Genomic DNA, 22,203 nt, shown 5'->3' with positions numbered 1-22,203 from the left:
TACCCCTCTAAACTTAATTCCTAGCTTAGATCTGATAATGCTGCCACCAACCAAAATAGTGTTTGGTATACTTTGTCCCCCTAAATCCTTCCCTGGAGAACCCTGAGAGAGACACTGATCCAAACTCATTGGATCCTAAAAGAGAGGAATTAACCTTTCCCACCTCCTTCCCCCTCCCAGACTTTCCCTGGTGAGTTCAGACCCACTCCCCTTGGGTCTTACACAAGAATAAAAAAAAAACAGGTTCTTAAAAAGAAAAGCTTTTAATTAAAGAAAAAATAATTCTCTGTAAATCAAGATGGAAAAGTGTTTACAGGGTCTCAGCTTTACATAGACCAGAGGGACTCCCTCCCCCCTAGCCTAAGTATAAGTTACAGCAAACAGAGGTAAAATATCCTTCTAGCAAAATACACATTTGCCAATCAAGAAAACAAAGACTAATTTGCCTTCTAACTAGTAAGTACTAGTTAGAACATGAGAAACTGTTTCAGAAAGATTGGAGAAACCTGGTTGCATGTCTGGCTCCTCTTAATCCCAAGAGAGAACAAAGAACAACCCAAAAAGCATAAAGACTTCCCTCCACCAAGATTTGAAAGTATCTTGTCCTCTGGTCAGGTGTCAGCCAGGTTCACTGAGCTTGTTAACCCTTTACAGGTTAAAGAGGCATTAACCCTTAACTATCTGTTTAAGGCAACAGCCCTATGAACATGTTTCGGAAATAAGCCTGTGTAACTCTTACGTCCCCAATAGGAAGACACCTCATAGCTGCTGGCATCCTCCACCCCAACACTACTGGTGCCACCATCAGTGCTCCTGCTCTATGCACCCACCTGGGGATAGAGCTGTCCCCTGCATTGGCAGTTTTCACTGTAACATGAGCAAGGCAGGCTGGATGATGCCAGCTACAGAAGTCAGCACAACTGCAGAGTCCCTTCCCTCCTCCCCCTGTAAAGGGTGTTGAGCAGCCTACTTTTCTGACCAATCCAGATAAAGTGCAGGAGGTTGTTTAAAGTGATGTTTATACAGTGGCCTAGCAAACAAGCCAAGCCCTACAGAACCACCCCCGGGCCAGGATTATGATGAATGCCTGGCCACTGAAGTTACACCAGGGATGAGTTTGGTGCATTAGTAGCTGTTCTCATTAGCAATAGCCTCCATGACACCTTGTAAAGTCTAGTGTAGCAATTCCAGCTGGAGGAGGCTTATCTGCACTAGTTTAAGCTTGCAACTTCAAAATAAAAATGTTTAGTGGGGTACTGTGAGGTGCTAGTTGCCCTGACAGTGATACCCTGGTATACAGTGAGCCCCTCCCATCCCATACCCATGCTAAAAATAGTGTGGCTATCTTTCTATCTTGGATAGGCATGCTGTTGGAGCAGTTCTCAGCACTCTGGCTGTTGTCACTGGTGACTCAGCCTTCAGCCCTGGCCTGTTTGCAGAGGGAGTCCTGGCTGGAGAAGGGCTACAGGTGGCAGGTGTTAGATTCCAAGCAGCTCAGGACAGCACCTCCATTTCACACTGCCAACAACTCTGCTCTGTTGCCAGGAGAGGCAAACTCTGCACTCAACCCCCTCCACCCCACTGATTATTCTCATGAATTGAGACTGCAGTGCTTGTGAAGACCACCTCTTTGAGTTACCCCCACAGAATAGACAGCACCACTCACCCATTAAATCAGCACTGACCAGACTCAAGTCCATTTATGGGTTTATTTTATGACATGAGGTACAAGTCACATGACAGCACCAGCCATTGCACAGCTGTGGTTTTTGTAGATGAAGCAGATGGTTAGAGTCACAGAGGCCAAACCAATAGCTGCAGCCACCAAGCTCAGCCCAAGCACCAGCCCAGGAGTCTCTTCCATGCCTGTAGGAAAGATTTGTGGTTAGAATGGGAACTAGATGTTTTTCCAGCTTTAGTGGAGTCAATCATACATAAGCAAGCCAGTTATTCCCCTTCTTTTGTAGTCAGGCATTTGATTTTTTCCCCTTCTTAAGTGTAGTGCTTAGCACTTGACTTTCATCTTGAGTTCCAGTCAATTTTGAAATCTTATCCTGTCCTCTAGAATGGAAGAGGAGGGGAGTTTCAGGGTGTCAGCCACAAATTTTATCAATACTCATCCCCCCCCAAAATCTAAATTGAGAATGAAAATATTGACTAATACTGGACCCAGGGACTGACCCCCTAAATACACCCTTGGTCTCACAGCAGACCACTGATAATAAATCTGAGTACCATCTATCAACCAGTTATAGTAGTTTCATCTACATGCATTTTCTTAATTTGCTTGTGACACTCATTGGACCTGTCAAAGGGTTACTAAGAAGTGTATCCACTCCCAACATGTCTGCTTCCCCCACTTCTGGCACCACTAGGCCAGTAGTTTCTTTTGACAGGATTTGTTCTTGATGGATTTGTGCTGCCTACTCCCTATAACCCTATTGTCTTCTAGGTGCTTACAAACTGATTGTTACCTGGAAAGGTATTGAACAAAGTGAGGTTGACTGGTCTGATTTCCCCAGGCTGTCTGTTCCCCTTTTTAAAGCTAGGTAATATGTTTGTACCGCTCTAGTCCTCTGGGACCTCACTCATCCTCTGTTCTCAGAGATGATCACTAACAGTTCAGAGATTGCTTCAGCTAGTTCTTAGGATAGATACAAGGCCCTGCCAACTGGAATACATCTAAGTACTCTTTATTCTGTTCTTTTGTTCTTCAACTACTTCGAAGTGTGTTCCTTCCACCCTGTTAATAGTTGTGTTGAGTATCTGGTCACTGTTAACCTTTTTCATGGTGACTGAAGCAAAATAAGCACTAGACACCTCAGCCTTTTGATGTCATCCATTATTAGATCTCCCCACTAAGAAAAGGATAGGTCCTTTCCTTAGGTCTCACTACTAGTGTATTTGCAGAATTGCTTATTGCCTTATGTCCCTTGGTAGGTGTAACTTGTTTTGTTAGTCTGATTTTGTCCTTGCATGCTTGTGTTATTTTGTACTCCTTAGCATTTTTAATTCAGGTAAAGAGCTCTTGATAAAGGAAAGAATAAGGCCAAGATGCTCTAAATTGGGTTAGTTTGCAGTTGTGCTTGTAAGATTTCTCCTTGAGAAATCACTAGCTCACCTGAATTAATTTCCCCCTTACATTTTCTTCCCTTGGGACCTTTCCCTATCTGTCTGGGAGTTAAAGTCCATTGTCTTGATTTTACGGCTCTTGTTTTAGGATTGCAAAAGATCATTGCATGATCACTTCCACCCCAATTGCCTTCCACCTTCTAATTTGTTACTGATCCTGACCAACAGAGAGGCATTAAGTCTGATGGCTCTACCCCATTTACTTCCTCTACTTTCCAAGACAGAATGTAGTGGGGACAACTCTAAGAACTTGTTGGAAGAGTTAGGTTTTGCTGTCTGGGTAGTCCAATACATCTTAGAAAAGTTCCCCATTACTACCAGGTCTTCTGTTTTGATATTTCTAGGTCCTAGAAATGCCTCAGCCACTCCTTCCTGATTTAGGAGTCTACAATAGACTCCCCCCTCCCCTCCATGATATGATCTTTAGGCAGTGACTTTAAACTGATCTGCCTCATCTCCTTCTGGATCTTAGGACACATGTACATCAAGACTAGGTAAGGTCTCCTTTTTCAATCCTGTCCTTCCTGAAGGAGCGATACCCATCTATAGCTATGTTCCAGTCATGAGATTTATCCCATCAAGTCTGACAATTAAGTCATGGTTCAATTTGTGTACTTATGCTACCAATTCTGTTTATGCCACATAATACACAAATCCAAGGAGTGACATCCAAGACATGGATCAGGATTAACAAGGTGGGAATCTATGACCCTATTGTAATTTTCCATGTTCCCTCCTAATTCTAACCCTCTGTTAAGGTCACTGTATTGGTTATGTGGTGTCAACTTCCTGGAGTTTAGCAGGAGGTATCCATCTCCTACAGGTCACCCAGATTATAAATCGGTCTTGACCACTTTAATGCTTCAACCCAGCTGGGGGTAGAGTCAGGAGTGGAGGGTGGAGAACTCCCCTGGATTCTAACTAGGTCCTTTCCTATCCAACCCACTGGTCTGACAGGCCCATAGGTTTGTCCTGGCAAAGCTGTTTACTCAGTGTTCCCTTGAAGAAGTGGTTGGAGGGAGTTTTCACTTTTTACAACAGGCCCAATGCCCTGAAGGTGCATAGACTATTGCTGTACAAGTTAAGTACCTGGCGATGCTGCCTTCCCTACTTCTGTTTGTTCTTCCACAAGATTTCTGGATCCCTGATAGGCATAAGTGATGAATAGAGGTCCTACCACAACATCAGCTTCAGTTTCCCTCACTGAGGAGTCACCTGTATTGAGGGAAGAGAAAAATTACATCTGTGTAGCTTCTTTCATTCTCACAAAGTGGATAAAGACAACCCATGGACCTTCAGCTCAGCTAGCAGACCCCCTTTTTTATTGGGAAAGACCTAAGCACCACACCTAGACACCTCTTAACTCCAATTATATAGATCATACCATGCCTGGAGGTCACATCTCTCTGGAAGCGCCTCCTTGGCCATCTGTCCAGAGGTCTGACTCTTCTAGACTGTCCAGCCAGCCCACAGTTCCCAGTCTCACAGCACCTGCAGATGTCTCTGGTGCCTTCCACTGGAGACCAGCTGCAACAGAACAGGAACAATCTACAGTGAAGTGGTCTGTTCTAAGCTGCCTCTCTCTCCTGGTGGGGTTCTAGTCTACTCACATGTTGCCTGCTTTGTTGAAGGAACAAGCCTTGTTCAAGGGATCTGGGGCTTGCTCAGCTGCAGTGACTTTCAGATGACAGGTGATGTAGATCTGGAGGGGAAGTGGGAAGAGGGGTTACGACCATCCCAGGGGACACTAACACCTGCTTAGCCTGGGGAAATTGACTTGGAGCAGTAATCTGGAGCTCACCAAGTTCCTGGCTTCTCCTGCAAACCTAAACACATCCACCATGAACTGCAGTGTGTCCTGCCTGGGTCTGGGGGATATGAAGGTTGAAGTGGTGTCATCTGACTTCCCATCCACCAGGCATCTACACAGAAGAACCAAGGGTCAGTGAGAGTCCCTGATCAGTCTTGTTTTAAAGAAGAAAGGGCTCCCAGCTCTTACCCATTGAAGTCAATGACAGAATAGTGGGGAGAGGAGTCCCTGTCTGGGGTCAGGGTGGCCACACAGCTGTCCACAAAGAGCCTCAGAGCCACATGGTTCCCGGTGTTGACATCAGCTTGGATATGCATGACCTCCCCCAGCTGGAACCCATTGGAGAGTCTCTCAGCACTCCAGTCATCTGCAAGGTAAGCTCACAGTGAGCAGGACAGACAGACAGGCAGGGTTGGGCTCCCTCTGAAGTCTTCTCCCACCTACCATTCATCAGGCGCAGGGAGAAACCCAGCCTCTCCTCTGCAGACAGAGTGGAGCTGAAGGGAACCCAGGTTGGCTTGATGGCTTTACTGCTCACATTGTCCTTCCTGTGAGAGGAGCAAACCTCAGGCACTGAGCCAGATCCCACAACAGGGACTGAATGGGAGGAAAGGGACCTGAGCATCTCAGACACTCACCTGGGATAGTGACACTCAATAGGAATCACAGCTGGATTGGTTCTCAGGATCACTGGGTTGCTGGCAGGGGTGGGGTTATAGTTCAGGCTTGTGCTGTAAACCAGAGAATCTGGAGTCATCTGGGAAGAATCAGACATGGAAGGGTTAGGAGCATACAAACATTCAAAGCCACTAGGTTCAGCAAGACCTAGAGAGAGATTTCTTATTAATGGAAAGTCTTTCAACACATGTACAGCCATAGTTGTATGGTAATAGAAACATTGTTTTTAGAGATCAGTATTGATCTGGCCGGCATTCTATGTCATGATGTGTAGAACTAGGGTCTATGGTACCCATCTCAGGTCATTGCAGCATCTGCTTCTAGCACTCTTTCCTACAGGTAATTATCTTTTCTTGCAACTTCCAAAATGTGTTCATCTTCACTGTAGGAGAATCTAGCTCCCATTGGGCACTCTTATGCTGTCAATCATCTTTCTCTGGGCAAGGAGGATTAATCCAGCTGTCCTGGCCTATTGTTATAGGGACTCTCCCATAGCAAGTCACATATTGGGGAAATATTGGTTGGGAGAGTGGGGGGGAAAAGGTCCCTTCACAGAGGGAGAAGGTCCAATATCTGGTTGCAACCATCTCTTAACATTACAAGCATGGAAAGCCCATCAATGTGGTGGTACCTCAAGATATGACCCAGAGACGTAGGTTTCCTAGCCAGTAATACACTGGCCTATAGCCTCCTACAGCACTGGGCAAAGATGTGGCAGAAAGTTAAGTGGGATCCAGTTGCGCCTGTCCATGCCACCATGTACTTCTCTAAAGGTACAGCTAAGACTACAAATAAAAGCAGGGTTCTTAACTTGGGTGAGCTAATTTGGGTTCAAACAGCAGAGATGACCTGGCACATCTGATTTTAATTCAGGTTGTAGCTCAAATTCAACCCAAGGCTCCTCTAGAAGCTTTAGCTGAGCAGCTAACACAAGTTAAAAAGCCAAGTTGCTGCATCTTCAGTGCTGTTTGACCCCCAAGACACCAATGCCAAGTAAGAACTTGTTTGAGTTTAGACACACTAGATCAATCCCTCTACAGGGTCACTATTGTGAGGCAAGTGTTAGACAAGCTAATAGTCACACGTGCCAGGTTCCTGGTCTCCTACTCAGATCTGGCCAGGCGCTGAGGAATCATTCACTTACTCCTGTTCCTTATGGGACACCAGGGAATCGCAACCTATCAGTGCCTTTGCTTAGGTTTTCTGGTGTCTCACAGAACCAAGCCTACTCCAGCCTAAGCAAAATTTACAGTGTATCCCCAGAGGGGAAGTCACATTGTGCTACCAAGCATTCCTCCACACCCTATTTTTGTGAACTGTGTTAAAAGCACAGCTCAGGATTGTTGAGAGACAGGTGACATTAGGGATTATCCATCATCCACAAGGGAGGACCAGAGTTAATCCCACCCTTCAGTGCCTTTAAGGCAACACTCCCTTTACTCTCCATTTATCCCTGTCATAAACAGATAGCTAAGGGTTAATGTCTCTTTCAGCTGAAGCACCTGACCAGAGGACCAATCAGGAAACCGGATTTTTTCAACTTTGGGTGGAGGGAATTGAGTGTCTTTGTCTTTGTTTTCTGGCTGCCTGCTTGCTCTGAGCTTTGGAGAAGTAGTTCTACTACTCTAGTCTTCTGTTTCTAAGTGTAAGGACAAAGAGATCAGATAGTAAGTTCTATGGTTTCTTTTCTTTGGTATATGCATGAATATAAGTGCTGGAGTGCTTTGATTTGTATTCTTTTTGAATAAGGCTGTTTATTCAATATTCTTTTAAGAAATTGCCCTGTATTGTGTCATCTTAATACAGAGAGACTATTTGTATTTTTTCTTTCTTTTTTATATAAAGCTTTCTTTTAAGACCTGTTGGAGTTTTTCTTTACTTCAGGGAAATTGAGTCTGTACTCACCAGGGAATTGGTGGGAGGGAGATCTGTGTGTGTTGAAGTGGCTAGCCTGATTTTGCCTTTCCTCTGGGTGAAGAGGAAAGTACCTTTTGTTTCCAGGATTGGGAACAGAGAGGGAGATTCACTCTGTTTGGATTCACAGAGCTTGTGTCTGTGTATCTCTCCAGGAGCATCTGGAGGGGGGAAGGGAAAAAGGATTATTTCCCTTTGTTGTGAGACTCAAGGGATTTGGGTCTTGGGGTCCCCAGGGAAGGTTTTTCAGAGGGACCAGAGTGCCCCAAAACACTCTAATTTTTTGGGTGGTGGCAGCAGGTACCAGGTCCAGGCTGGTGGCTAAGCTTGGAGGTTTTCATGCTAACCCCCATATTTTGGACGCTAAGGTCCAGAACTGGGACTGAGGTTATTACAATCCCACCTAACAAAGCACAGATAGGACGAAGTGTATGAGGCTCACCTTACTCACAGGTGCTCTAGCTTGTATGAAGCTGCCTTACCTGCAAGGTGCTACCACATTCATGGAGCCCAGCTTCAAAGGTCACTGTGTTCTCTGCAGCATTAAGGGATGTGTACTGGCAGGCAGCTGGGCCAAGGCTCAGATCAGCAGCTTTGATCAGTCTCCCTGTCCCAAATAGATCCCTGTGCACAGTGATCACCAGCTGAGCTTCCTCACACTGCACTGTGACAGGCTGCAGCAGAGACACAGCCCTGAGCTGGGAAGAATCAACCTGAGCCCAGGGGTAGGGCTGGGCAAGAGAAGGTACACGGGGTTGTCTCTGAGGGGTCTCAACCCTGAGGTTGGGTCTCCAGATAGCTGAGTCCCTCCTAGAGAAATCCCAGGGATTGTAACAGATCACCCCACTGACGGCCCAGCACAGAACAGCAAAGCCCAGGCTACCTCCATACCCCATTCTGCCTGCTTGCCACAAACCCAGCATAGAATGAAACTCTAGCTCTGGGGCCCTTTATACTCTGCACCTAAAGCCAGCTCACAGTTGCCCCAAGTAATTAATGCCCTTTCCTAGACCTCAGGCAGCTGGAGCCCAATCACACCCACTGCCCACACCCTGGAGCAGGGAAGTGGGAGGAACAATGAGAATCAGTCCCACCTGTTGTTCAGTTCATCAGTTGTATTTTGAGAGATTCCTACCATGTTTTATTCAATTAAAGTTTAAAAGATTGTGATATGATGGAAGTGCCATCTGTACAGTCTGCTTTGGGAATGATGGATTTTAGGGGGCTTTTCATCATGGGGCAGTGATAGCTGCACCAGTGTTAAACTTGCAACATGGGTTTTGTTTAAAGCTGAAATTTGCATCCTCTCTGAAATCCACATACACAGGCAGATCAGCTTCTGGGTCAATGGCTGGGGTGGAAATTGTGATGCAATGTTGAGTTCATTTGACCAAAGGCATCTTCTACAGATACAGCTCTGCCAAAGGACCTGTGTTTAAATGTGAACATTCTTATCCTGAGAGTCATAGATTCCAAGGCCAGAAGAGACTACACACAAAATCTTATCTGATGTCCTGACTAGCACAGGACAGAGAACTTCCCCCAAATAATTCCTAGAGCTGATCTCTCAGAAAAACATCCAATCTGGGTTTTAAAATTGCCAATGATGGAGAATCTCACACACACACACACCTGTAGTACGTTGATCCAATTGTTAATTACTCTCACTGTGAAAGATTTACAGCTTTTTTCCAGTCTGAATTTGTCTTGCTTTGACCTCCAGCCATTGGATGGTGTTAGATCTCTGTCTGCTGGATTGAAGAGCCAATTATTAAATATCTGTTCCCCAGGTAGATATTTATACATTGTAATCAAGTCACCCCTTCATCTTCTCTTTGTTAAGACAAATAAATGGAGCTCTTTGAGACTATTCCTATAAGACATGTTTTCTAATCTTTTACTCTTCTCGTGGCTCTTTTCTGAACCCTCTCCAATGTATCAATATCCTCCTTGAACTGGATACAGGATTCCAGCAGCAGTCATACCAATGCCAAATATAGAGATAAAATGAAATCTCTGCTCCAGTTCGAGATTTCCCTGTTTATACATCTCAGGATCACATGTGGCTGCAGTGTCACACTGGGAGCTCACCCCCAAATCTTTTCCAGAATCACAGCTGCCCAGAATAGAGTCCCCCATTCTGTAAGTATGACCTACACTCTTTGTTTCTAGATGTACATATTTACATTTAGACATATTAAAATGCATATTGTTTGCTTGCACCCAGTTTACCAAGCCATCCATATTGCTCTGTATCAGTGGTCTGTCCTCTTCATTATTTACCACTTCCCCAATTTCTGTATTATCTGCAAAAGTTATCAGTGATGATTTCATGTTTTCCTCCAGCTCATTGATGAAAATATTAAATCGCATAGGGCCATGAACCAATCCCTGCGGGACCGCACTGGAAACACGGCCACTCAATGATGATTCCCCATTTACAGTTATATTTTGAGACCTATCAGTTACGCAGTTCTTAATTCATTGAATGTGTGACATGCTCATTTTAGATCGTTCTAGTTTTTTAATCAAAATGTTGTGGTACCAAGTCAAATGTTTTACCGAAGTCCAAGTCTAGTATGTCAATACTGTTACCTTTCTCAACCAAACTTGCAATCTCATCAAAAAAGATATCACGTTAGTTTGACAGGATCTATTTTCCATAAGGCCATGTTGACTGGCATTAATAACATTACTCTCCTTTAATTCTTATTGAGTCCCGTATCAGCTGCTCCATTAGCTTGCCCAGAATTGCTGACAATCCTATAATTAGCCAGGTCACCCTATTTACCATTTATAAAAATTGGCACATTAGTTTTATTCTAGTCTTCTGAACCTCCCAGTGCGCCAACACTTACTGAAAATCAAAATTAACGGTACAGCAAACTCCTCAGCCTGAGCTCTTATGTGCACAGAGATAGATACTGCTTGAGCGGAGGGAGGGTCCACCTGAAGCCGAGATCATTGGGATACCCCTGCAAAGGGCTAGTGTCCAGCCCCAAAGTGCAAGTTCCTAAACTTGTCTCATCCATTCAACTTTATTGCTGGCCCTGGACAGCAGTCCAGGGCTTGCTGGGAGCTCTGCGTGCCAGGCCAGTCCATAGTTGAAGAAAGACAGAAGGCCCTGTAGTTTGGGGAAGCTGCACTTGGCTGGAACCCAGAAGGACATAAATTCAAGAGTCCTCTTCTACTGCTGGCTGTTAATATTGATGTGTACACTCAGCTCTGATAATTGACTGGAGCTTCCTATCCTACATTGGGGGGGACACATCTCTCATTCTCCCCCATTTTACAGATCAGGTAACTTTGAGGCTGCACAAGGCTCCTTCTGGGAGGGCTCAGAATAAAATCCAGGCCATTAATATGACAGACCTCAGGATCATCCATTGATCCATACTGGCATTTGAAATGCTCACCCCAAATGTCTATGGTTGGTTTTCTTGTCTGAAGCCTCAGCTCTAACCTCTAGAGAACACTTGCAGCCCAGATACAGGCACAGAAGCCAGGAAGCCTGCATCTGCTGCTGTCTAACAGCCCTAGTTACAGAGCAAGTTACCTCCTGGGTGAGGGACCATGGGAAGGTTTGAAGGGTCAGTGAGCAAATCCTTCTGCTGCGCTACATTGTGAGCTCTGTGGTTCCAAATGAAGGAATATCTCTTTGGCGGTCTCGGTGAAGGTTGCAGCTAAATTTCTCTTTGAAACCAAATGTTGCATTTTCTTCAAAATCAATCACACAAGAATTTTGCTAGGTGGCCATTCATTTTGGCCCTTTAGCTACATGCCTCAGTTTCCCAGTGTGCAATGGAGATGGTCATATTCCCCATCAGCCACTGCAGCTTTGGGTAGATGAATTCAGGAGTCTTTGCGAAGAAGAGTGAAGAGATGTCAGGGGCTCGGAACTTTCTAGGTCAGGACAGTCATGTGGGGAATGTTGGTCTGCATTAGAGGGTTGGAGTTGTGCCAGGGGCAGCGGTTAGCATGGGGACCTCATCTGCTGCATAGCGTGCAGGAGGACTGGGAGAACAGAGGGACAAAGGGGCTGTTGGGAATGTGGCCAGGGGATCCCAGGGATGAAGTAGGGTCAGAGGCTTGTACAGATCAGGCACTGGCTTCAGATTCACCAGAGCAGGGTACAGGCCTGGTTCTGCCACTCTTTTCTTCTGTGACCTTGCCCAAGTCATTCTGCCTCAGTTTCCACATGTGTGAAACAGAGGTAATAGCTCCTCACTCCCGCAACACTGTCAGGGTATCTTCACTAATATTAGCAGTGTTCAGATAGTATAGTGATGGGGCTATGTAAGCACCTCGCTCGAGCCATCAGTGGCTGCTCTCAGCTGCCACCTCCAGTGTTAGACTCAAGGAGAATCTGGAGAGCCCTTCTAACCCTTGTGAAGCTAGGTAAGGGGCAGTCTTAAATAGAAACAATGAGGAAACTTATCGCACATTAGAGCAGGGGCGAGCAAACTTTTTGGCCTGAGGATTGCATCAGGTTTCGTAAATTGTGTGGAGGGGGCTGTGGCCTAGCCTGCACCTCCTATTTGCCCCATCCAACCCCCCCCATTCCTTGACGGCCCCTCTGGGACCCCTGCCGCATTCACACACCCCCGCTCCCTGACCCCTGACTACCCCCAGACCTTCGCCGCCCCATCCAACACCTCCTCTCATTCCTGATGGTCCCCCTGGGACCCCTGCCCCATCCCACCACCCCTTCTCCCTGTCCCTGGAACCCTTGCCCCTGACTTCCCTGCTACCCCATCCAACCCCACCACCCTTCCTGATTGCCCCCCCCAGACTCCTTCCCCCATTTAACCCCCTGTTTTCCCCCGACCCCTATCCACATACCCCGAACTCCCCTGCCCCCTTACCGCGCTGCCTGGAGCACTGGTGGCGCTACAGCTGTGCCACCCAGCTGGAGCCAGGCCACGACCCCGACGCCACCACCAAGCAGCACAGAGCACCAAGTGAGGCCAGGTTCTGCAGCTGCTCTGCTCCAGGAGCTCACAGCCCCACCACCCAGAGCATTGCACTGGTGGTGGAGTGAGCAAGCTGAGGCTGCGGGGCCGGGGGCTAGCTTCCCCGGGCCAGGAGCTCAGGGGCCAGGCAAGACAGTCCTGCAGGCCGGATGTGGCCCACGGGCTATAGTTTGCCCACCTCTGCCTTAGAGACTAACAAATGTATTTGGGCATAAGCTTTTGTGGGCTATAACCCACCTCATCAGATGCAAGTGGATTCTAGCCCACCAAAGCTTATGCCCAAATAAATTTGTTAGTCTCTAAGGTGCCACAAGGACTCCTCGTTGTTTTTGCTGCTATAGACTAACACAGCTCCCTCTCTGAAACCAGGCTTAAATAGTGAACACCTTGGCAGCTACCCTCAGGTCCAGGCCGAAGCAGTCAAAGGGTAGAGGTGTTCGTTTGAATTTAAGGACTCCAGGTGCTAGCAAATCCTCCAGTGCTCCTGCTGAGCTGTACCAAGCAGGAGCGGCACCATGGTTTCTGGCACCCTAGGCAGAATTCGGGGGGCAGCATTTTCTGCCCTCCCCACGGGGTGCACGGGAGCTTCCGGTTCTGTTCCCATCATGCTGCCGAAGAAGGACCCTCCTCCGAAATGCCGCTGGTGACAGCGGCAGTCATTGAGCTGCTCAATTGCCTGCTGCTGTTTTCTGCGGCACGTCAGCAGAAGGTCCTTCTTTGGCGGCGCGACGGGAGCGGAACCGGAAGCTCCCGTGCGGAGAGCACAAAATGCCACCCCCTGAGTCCTGGCACCCTAGGCGACCACCTAGGGTCGCCTAATGGAAGCGCCGGCCCTGGTACCCAGAGTTGTTCATCTCCCCTTGCAAATATTAGCATCTTCTGTTCTGTTTCAATTTGGTTACTTCAGCTACCCCATCTCTTATGTCTTCATCTGTTAAGAAGGCCCTTGTCTGCAGTCTCCTCCCCATGTAGGAGCTGCTGGGCCAACTCACTCACTGCTGATCTTTCTTACTCTCTCCAGGTTATGGAAAAACTCTGGGCCCTAGAGAGAACACACACAGCTGAGGGTAAAGCAGCACACCTCATTTTTCTTTCTTTTTGAAAAGACCAGGCAAAGAGCAGAGTGGCTAGAATGTTCCTAGTTTCAGAGCTGTATGTCACAGCTAGCGACATTTCCCCCTCATCCCCCATGCACTAGGTCTGCCAGCACCTGCTCAGGTGACCAAAGAACATGTTGATGGAAGCGGGTTGTTGCTGTAACAGAACAGTTTTCTAAAGAAGTGAAGATTGGCCCCTGTAGAGAGCAAGTTTTAGTCAGCACAGAGAGCAGAGTTCTTCTCTGGATGTGTGAGCAGGGCCTAGTTAAGCAACTTGCTGACCTGAGGACAGACCTCTTTCACCAATGGCATTTTAACTTAATCAGGCTCTAGCGCCGAAGGTAGTTTAAGCAGTTTACACTCGACCAATACGTAGACAAGCCAAGGCATATCAGTGAGCACAGAGCCACATCCATCACAAACACCCGCCTCCTGAATTCAGACCAGGGATGAGCCTGGGCCATTATTAACCTGTTGCCACAACTCAGAGGTGTGAATAGATACAATGTGTTGTCAATACTCAGCCTTGGGCCCTGTTTGAAAGGGGAGTAGTGGCTGGGAGGGTTTTCCCCACTAGTTTGGGGAAAAGACTCTAGGTTCTTGCAGCTGGCAGTGAGCAGCTCAGAGAAGGAGAACATCTCCTTTAACATTTGTCCATTACATGGCAGGCCCCAGCAGTTCAGCTCTTCATATAGATGGAGGAGGATGCCACATACAGCCCCTGCAAAAAAACTCATTGAAATACTCCCCAGGGACAAAGTCAAGCAAGCCCAGGGAAGGCCCGAGTTAAAACTGGCAAGAAATATTAGTGACGAGAAAGGGTTCTACAAATATAGTAGACAAAAAAGGAAGATCAGGGACCTGGGCTTGCTGCTCACTGGAGGTGGTGAGCTGGTAATAGAAGATAGGAAGGCAGAGCTGCTCACTGCTGCCTTTCTTCAGTCTTCACACAAAAAAACAACATGATCAGATGACCAGCAAAGTTATCGTAGACAATAAGGTTGAAGAAATGCAGCTCTGGCTAAGTAAAGAACACATCGGAGAGCTGACTAATCTGAGTGAATTCAAGCAGGGTCTGATGTTCTTTGCCCCAGGTTGTGAAAGAAATCCCAGAGCCACAGGTGATATTTGTCCACTCAGAGCGGACAGGAGAGGTCCTGGCTGATTGAAGGGCTAACATGGTTCCTCTTTAAAAAGGAGGAGCTGGGGAACTATATAGATCACTCAGCCTGCCCTTGATACCTGGGAAGCTACTAGAGAAATGTATAAAACATTCCATTTGCACGTAGCTAGAGAATGAAGCGGCAAGACTAGCAGCCAGCATGGATATACCGAGAACAAATTATGTCAAACCAACTTGATTTCCTTCTTTGGCAAGGGAACTGGTTTGATGGATGGGGGAAATGTAGTGGACATAAGATACCTGGACATGACAAAAACTTTGTCACGTGGGACTGTGTCAATTGTCATAAGCAAGCCAGGGAAACGTAGGCTCAGTAGAACTCCCATTAAGTGGATACATAATGGTTAAACAACAACGTAACTATATGGAATGACATCAAAGTGGAAGGTCTTGAGTAGGGTTCCCTAAGGCTCTGTTCTGAGGCCAGTGTTATTTAATATTAAGGAGCTGAAGGCAGGAGTAGAGCTACTGATCAAATTTGCAGGTGACACAGAGCTGGGGGTTGTAAACAGCGCTGAACCTGTAATGAAAGATGCCAGGGCTCAAGTTTTATTTTTGAAAACTTCCATAACCAAATGCAGCAATCCCAGAGATATTGGGGCTCTGAACTGCCAAGCCTAGAGATGCCAGGGCTTAGCGCTGGCACAAGTTAAGCACTGGTTGCAAATACTTTGGAGAATAAGAGCTAAGATTTAGGGGGATCTTGATAAATTGGAGAACTAGGCAACAGACAAAATGAAATTCAATTAAGAAAAAGTTTAAGGGAAGACAAGCTAAATGCACAAATACAGATTGGGGGATAACTGCCTTGGCAGCAGCACTGCTGAGAAGGATTGGGGAGTTGTGGTGGATCTCAACCTCAGCAGAAATCAGCCAGGCAATACTGTTGTGCCCTCCCACCCCCAAACCACAAATGCAATTTTGGGTTGTATTAACAGATAACATGCAGATACCACTCTACTCATTTCTGGTTAGACCTAAACTGGAGTCCTGTGTTCAAAATTGGGCACAGTTGTCTAGAAAGGATGTGGAGAAACTGAAAAGGATCCAGAGGCAAGAGAGATGATCAGAGATATAGAATACAGGCCGTATGAGCAAAGGCTGAAAGACTGGGCATAGGCCCTGACTTCTGCTTGGACCAGTGGTAGCTTGACCCTCCTTTGCCCCCAGCCCATCCCCTTCCCCAAATCCCTGGCCCTGCCTCTTCCCATTTTTCCCCCCTCCCTCCTGGAGCTTGCTATGCCACCAAACAGCTGTTTGGTGGCAGCAAGCACTGGGAGGTAGGTGAAGGAACAGGGACACAGCACACTCAGGAGAAAGTGGAGACGGGTGCAGAGCACCCATGGAGTCAGCGCCTATGGAACTGGGTACGTTTTGTTTGGAACAGAGATGGGGGAGGGAAATATGACAGCAGTCTTCAAATACTTGAAAGGCTGCCATAAAAAAAATTGTTGTCTTGTCCTCTGGGGCAAGACAAGAGGCAATGGGTTCAGATTACAGCAGAGCAGAATTAAATCTCAGAAAAAATCCTAAAGAAGAACAATGGAACAGACTAGGGAAGTTATGAAAACTTATTCAGAGGTTTTCAAAAGGAGGCTGGATAGCCATCCACAGGCACCAACTCTGGGTGCTCCAGGACTGGATGACCCATGGAAAATAGTGGTGCTCAGCACCAACTAACAGCCCCTGATCACTTCCAGCCCACCAATCAGCTCCTTCCCCCCCAGTACCTCCTCCCACCACAATCAGCTGTTCAGCAGCGTGCAAGAGGCACTGGGGAGAAGTTAGGGTGGGGCATGCTCAAGGATAGGGGAAGGAAGTAGACTGGGCGCAGGGGGGTCAAGCACCTGCCAGCAATTCAGAAAGACAGCACCTCTGTAGCCATTGGTCTTGGATGGTTTAGACAAGTGGTTTTCCGCCTTCTCATTTGCAGACCCTTTAAGTTCTTTAATGGAAGTGTGGATCCCTTTAGGAATCATCTACAGACCCCCACAGGTCCATGGACCATGTGTCTAAACCAGTGGTTTTCAACCTAAGTCTTGCACCTTAGTAGGTGGTTAGACTAGATGACCCTTGCAGTCCCTTCTAACTCCATGGCTCTATGAGATGGGCAGTGCATGGAGCAGCTTGCCTCCTTCCCCACTTGCCCCCAGAACAGAAGACCCCTCCCTCACCCCCTAGGAAGTCACCACGGACCAGATGAGACATTTTGTAGTTTTATTTTATGCTAGACAGAGTGCCAAGTCATACAACAGTTCCAGCAGTGGCATGACTGTGGTTTTTGTAGATGAAGCAAATGGCCAGAATCACGGAGACCAAAGCTATGGCAGCTGCCACTAAGGTCAGTCCCAGCTTCAGCCCAGGATTCTTCTCTGCACCTGCAGGAAGAGGTGGTCAGTGGTTAGAACTGGAACTGGAGCTTTTGGTGTCTGTCTGCACCATAGATTAGGGAGTGCTGTGCTAGATGAAGCGGGAAGTTCTTGTTTGTGTTGTTCAGCTATTGCTCAGCTTTGTGGACCTGATCTTTCATGTTGATTCTGTTGAATCGTGTTTTAGGCAAGACCAACTGGAGTAAACAGGAATCTAGATTCCTTAGTTGTAGATTTTAGACCAATTTTTGGTGCAACCAATCAGCTGAGCCAGGAGGGGTATTGCTGATAGTCTAGAGATGCCCTCTTAGGCATTGCCGAAAACTCCCCTGGCTTTAGTTTGCTCTTTTGCTTTCCAACTGCTGCCCACAGGCTGGATAGCACTAAGATTCATCCTTGAAAGGTTCATTATTCAGAGTTCCCTTGAGGTGGAAGGTGTCGTGGAAATGACCACCAACGAGTTGAGTTGATTAGACAGCCTGAGGCTCCTTTATTGATTAATCAGAGAATACATGCATATGCATGGAGAGACGACAAGTCCTCTAGCAAGAGGTAAGTCGCTCTACCTTACAGCAAAGATACCTGTGCTTATAAAGCCTAAAACCGCAAATTATCACATGAGCTTATACATCTGTCATTACCTTATTTGGGTGATACATGACATGTTCTCAAAACAATTATTGCAAAAAGAGCTAAAAATTGCTAAGCTTGTCCCTTTTTACTTCCTCTTAGGAAGCTCCCTCTATTGCCAAAACCTTGACACCCCGGTTATCCTTCTCTTGCGGTTTGAGCAGCTGTTTCTCAAGCAATTTTGAGGAACTTATGTTCCAAAAATACATATTGTTTGTTCTGTTAGTTGAGTTATTATGATTTATATTTTATGCTTACATGAGCTACTTAATAACCTATAATGACCCAACAGCTGTTAGTCTTTTTGGCAGTGATAGACTGGTTATTTTAGGGATTTTCCAGTTTTAACCCCATATAGCAGCATTAATTATTTTAGCAGCATTTAGTAATATAATAGCTTTATAATAGTAGTGTTAGGATAGTGTATAGTAAAATCAGAGAGTGAGCCTCAGGTGGGTTAGTAATTAATCAATTTTTTTACTCTGCTATATGTTAGTATCATTGAGGCCTAGGGCCTTGATGTAATTACGACCCTGATCAAGACCCGGCTTTTGGGCCGGGGGTTAGTTTTCTTTATCAAAGGCATCCTCTCCTGCAAAAGATTCATAACATATGCTCCCAGGGTGCATGGCTGGTTCTTATATCCTAAAGGATACCTGGTGCTGCTGCCTTCCCTGCTTCCACTCGATCTTCTACAACATCCCTGGATTCTTGGTAGGCATCAAGGATGATTAGGGGTCCTACCACAACATCAGCCTCTCCTACCCTCACTGAGGAGTCACCTATATTGCAGAGAGGAGTTACCAGAGAACCCATCAACATTCCTGCTCTTCTTATCCTCATTTTAGAAGGAAGACAACCAAAGAAGTGGCTTGGGCTAAGAGAAACCTTTCTTTGGGTTCAACCTCCTATTAGCTATGTAGGATGCACAGCCTACCATGTCTGGAGGCCACATCTCTCTGGAAGCGCCTCCTTGGCCATCTGTCCAGATGGCTGCCTCTCCCAGACTGTCCTCCAAGCAATGCACAGTTCCTAGTCTCACAGCACCTGCAGATGTCTCTAGTGCCTTCCACTGGAGCCCAGCTGTAACAGATGAAGGGGCAGGGTCACTTACAGTAAGACTTGTCCTCTCCAGCCTGCTGATCCTACCAGCCCTCAGACCACCACCTCCATGGGGTTCTACTCCAGCTACTCACATGTTGCCTGCTTTGTTGAAGGAACAAGCCTTGTTCAAGGGATCTGGGGCTTGCTCAACTGCAGTGACTTTCAGATGACAGGTGATGTAGATCTGGAGGGAAAGTGGGAAGAGGAGTTAGGACCATCCCAGGGGACACTAACACCTGCTTAGCCTGGGGGAATTGACTTGGAGCAAAAATCTGGGAGCTCACCAAGTTCCTGGCATCTCCTGCAAACCTGAACACATCCACCATGAACTGCAGTGTGTCCTGCCTGGGCCTGGGTGATATGAAGGCTGAGGTGGTGTCATCTGATCTACCATCCACCAGGCATCTACACACAAGAACTTGTTAGTAAGATCCCCACAAACTTGAGGTAGATTCTAGACTAGAAAGGGCTGACAGCTCTTACCCATTGAAGTCAGTGACAGCATAGCGGGGAGAGGAGTCCCTATCTGGGGTCAGGGTGGCCACACAGCTGTCCACAAAGAGCCTCAGAGACACATGGTTCCCAGTGCTGACATCAGCTTGGATATGCATGACCTCCCCAAGCTGGAATCCATTGGGGGGTCTCTCAGCACTCCAGTCATCTGCAAGGCAAGATCACAGTGAGCAGGACAGGCAGGCAGAGTTGGGCTGCTCTGAAGTCTCCTCCCACCTACCATTCATCAGGCGCAGGGAGAAACCCAGCCCCTCCTCTGCAGACAGAGTGGAACTGAAGGGAACCCAGGTTGGCTTGATGACTTTACTGCTCACATTGTCCTTCCTGTGAGAGGAGCAAACCTCAGTCACTGAGCCAGATCCCACAACAGGGACTGAATGGGAGGGAGGGGACCTGAGCATCTCAGACACTCACCTGGGATAGTGACACTCAATAGGAATCACAGCTGGATTGGTTCTCAGGATTATTGGGTTGCTGGCAGGGCTGGGGTTATAGTTCAGGCTTGTGCTGTAAATCAGGGAGTCTGGGATCATCTGGGAAGAACTGGACATGGAAGGGTTAACAGCGCACAATTGATATACAAAACTACAGTACTAGGTTCAGCAAGACCTAGAAAGGCATTTCTATTAACAGAAAGTCTTTCAGCACATGCACAACTCATGGAACCACCATTGGTGAAAGGCAATAGAACCATTAGAGCTTTTTGCACTCACTCCCCTGGAATGACTGCCTGGGGACTACTGCTAGGCACTGTAGGGCCTATTTCTGCACAGCTGTGGTCACCACAACTACTGTGTCTAGCACTGTCCAACCATTATGTAGGAGAAGCTGTTTTCCCTTACAGGACAGAAGCATTCTGGAAGACAGCTGACATGTAGTACCCTTTGGCCACTCCAGTTCGGCTGTCCATCATCTCTCTCTAGGAGCAGTGCATCTGTTGGGGCTTCTTGAAATAGGGACTCCCAGTGGAAGAGGAGATTGCAGGGGCATGGCTCAGCTCACTGTTCTTTCAAGGGAGAGGATGTCACTCAAAGGGGGAAGCTCTGACAGCTGATAGCAGCTGTCTGTTTAGCACTGCAAGTAGGGGAAACCAATAGGCTGGGTCCATAGCTAGAGTTATTAGGCATCCTAGATGTTAATATCAGACTGGCCTACAGCTGCCCCATCACCTACCAACAGAACCATGCATCACTGAAAGTTAGCTGGGGCCTGCACAATGGGAGAGATCAAGATACTCATCTGACCCACTGGAGCACCAGATTTGCATGAAGCTGCCTTACCTGCAAGGTGCTGCCACATTCATGGAGACCAGCTGTAAAAGTCACTGTGTTCTCTGCAGCATTAAGGGATGTGTACTGGCAGGCAGCTGGGCCAAGGCTCAGGTCAGCAGCTTTGATCAGTTGCCCCATCCCAAACAGATCACTGTGCACAGTGCACCAGCTGTGCCTCCTCACACTGCACCGTGACAGGCTGCAGTAGGGACACAGCCCTGAGCTGGGAAGCATCAACCCAAGCCTAGGGGTAGGGCTGGGCAATAGAGGATACATAGACTTGTCTGCGAGGGGGCTCATCTCTGGGGGTGGGTCTCCAGATGGCTGGGTCCCTCCTAGAGAAATCCCAGGGATTGTAACTGGTCACCCCACTGACCACCCAGCACAGGAAAGTAAAGCCCAGGTTGCTTTTGTACCCCATCCTGCCTGCAGCAAACCCAGCATGGAGAGAAACAGCAGTTCTGGACCCTTTATACCCTGACCTAAAGCCAGCTCACAGCTGCCCCAGGTAATTAATTCCCCAGTCTCACCCAAAGCCCAGACCCTGGGGCAGGGAAATAATGAATGGGAATTAATGCCTCCTAGGAGTTGTTATCATTTGTGTTTTAGGAAACTCCCTAGGTGGTTTCAGCCAATTAATGGCTAACAGACTTTGATGTTCATGGGAACTATCAGCCATGTAGCGTGTGATACTGATAATGGATTCCAGAGGAATTTTTGTATGTTACGAATCTTGTGCTATGAGTGGGAAGTATTAAGTCCAACTGATTTGCTGATGAAATAGTTTAAATCACAGTCTTAAAGATTTATTTGCTTTAGGCTTTGCTTTGTGCTCTTAACAGACAGTGCAACTGAACAAATATGCTGTTTGCTGTCCGTGCTGTTTGGAAAGCTGTCTCAGGGTGAGAAATGCTCCTTACTGCATAGACACCACAAATGGCCCAGGACAAGAATAGCAAGGGAGTGATGCACATCAGATCTATGGAGCCCTGGTAAAGTGGAAACGGAGCCCCACAACTGAAACAAAAGCAGCCCAGGAATGATGTGTTTTGGCAGATCCCTGAGGAATCCAGGACTAGAATCTCAAGGACGTCTTGCCGTGACCAGCAGTTGAGTGCTGCCTAGGAAGCACAGTCAATCAAACTGCCTATGAATGCACTGTGTGCTCAAATTAGGACTTGCTTGGGCAGAGGGATCAAAGAACATCAGCAAAAAAAAACAAAAAAAAAACAACCCAACCCAGACTGTTTAGCAGAGTGCTGTGTTCCTGGAAGCAGCCTCTCTCATAATGCTCCTTGGCCCACACATCCTCAAAGGAATCCTAAATCCCTTTGAGGATCTGGGCCTGAAATTTTCCAGAGTAAGTGAATCCGGAGCTCAGTGCCTGCAGGCCAGAGCGGCCCAGGCCCAGCACGTCACCTACCTCCCTGCCTGACAGACAATAGAGCTTCCTTTAACAGCAGGATTTCTCCTTTGTGTCCATCCCTCTCACATCCTCCTGAGCAAATAGGATGTGCCTTGGTGTATGG

General features: G+C 47.2%; 1 protein-coding gene and 1 pseudogene across 1 annotated transcript; both read right to left on the bottom strand.

Annotated features, from left to right (window-relative positions):
* Positions 1 to 1,732: 1,732 nt before the first annotated feature.
* Positions 1,733 to 8,457, bottom strand: LOC127058605 (zona pellucida sperm-binding protein 3-like). The gene is made up of 9 exons (XM_050968793.1): positions 8,017 to 8,457; positions 5,581 to 5,699; positions 5,387 to 5,490; positions 5,132 to 5,309; positions 4,934 to 5,054; positions 4,743 to 4,834; positions 4,517 to 4,659; positions 4,222 to 4,347; positions 1,733 to 1,866 (listed from the first exon to the last, which is right to left on the bottom strand). Exons 1-9 carry the CDS (start codon positions 8,455 to 8,457, stop codon positions 1,733 to 1,735), a joined length of 1,458 nt encoding a protein of 485 aa, XP_050824750.1.
* Positions 8,458 to 17,031: 8,574 nt separating this feature from the next.
* Positions 17,032 to 21,098, bottom strand: LOC127058610 (zona pellucida sperm-binding protein 3-like; annotated as a pseudogene).
* Between the last annotated feature and the right edge of the window lie 1,105 nt (positions 21,099 to 22,203).

Source organism: Gopherus flavomarginatus, chromosome 9, assembly GCF_025201925.1.
Source record: "Gopherus flavomarginatus isolate rGopFla2 chromosome 9, rGopFla2.mat.asm, whole genome shotgun sequence".
Lineage (NCBI taxonomy): Eukaryota > Metazoa > Chordata > Testudines > Testudinidae > Gopherus > Gopherus flavomarginatus.
Note: the sequence above shows the minus strand (reverse complement) of the source record. Positions and strands in the feature narration are given on the sequence as shown.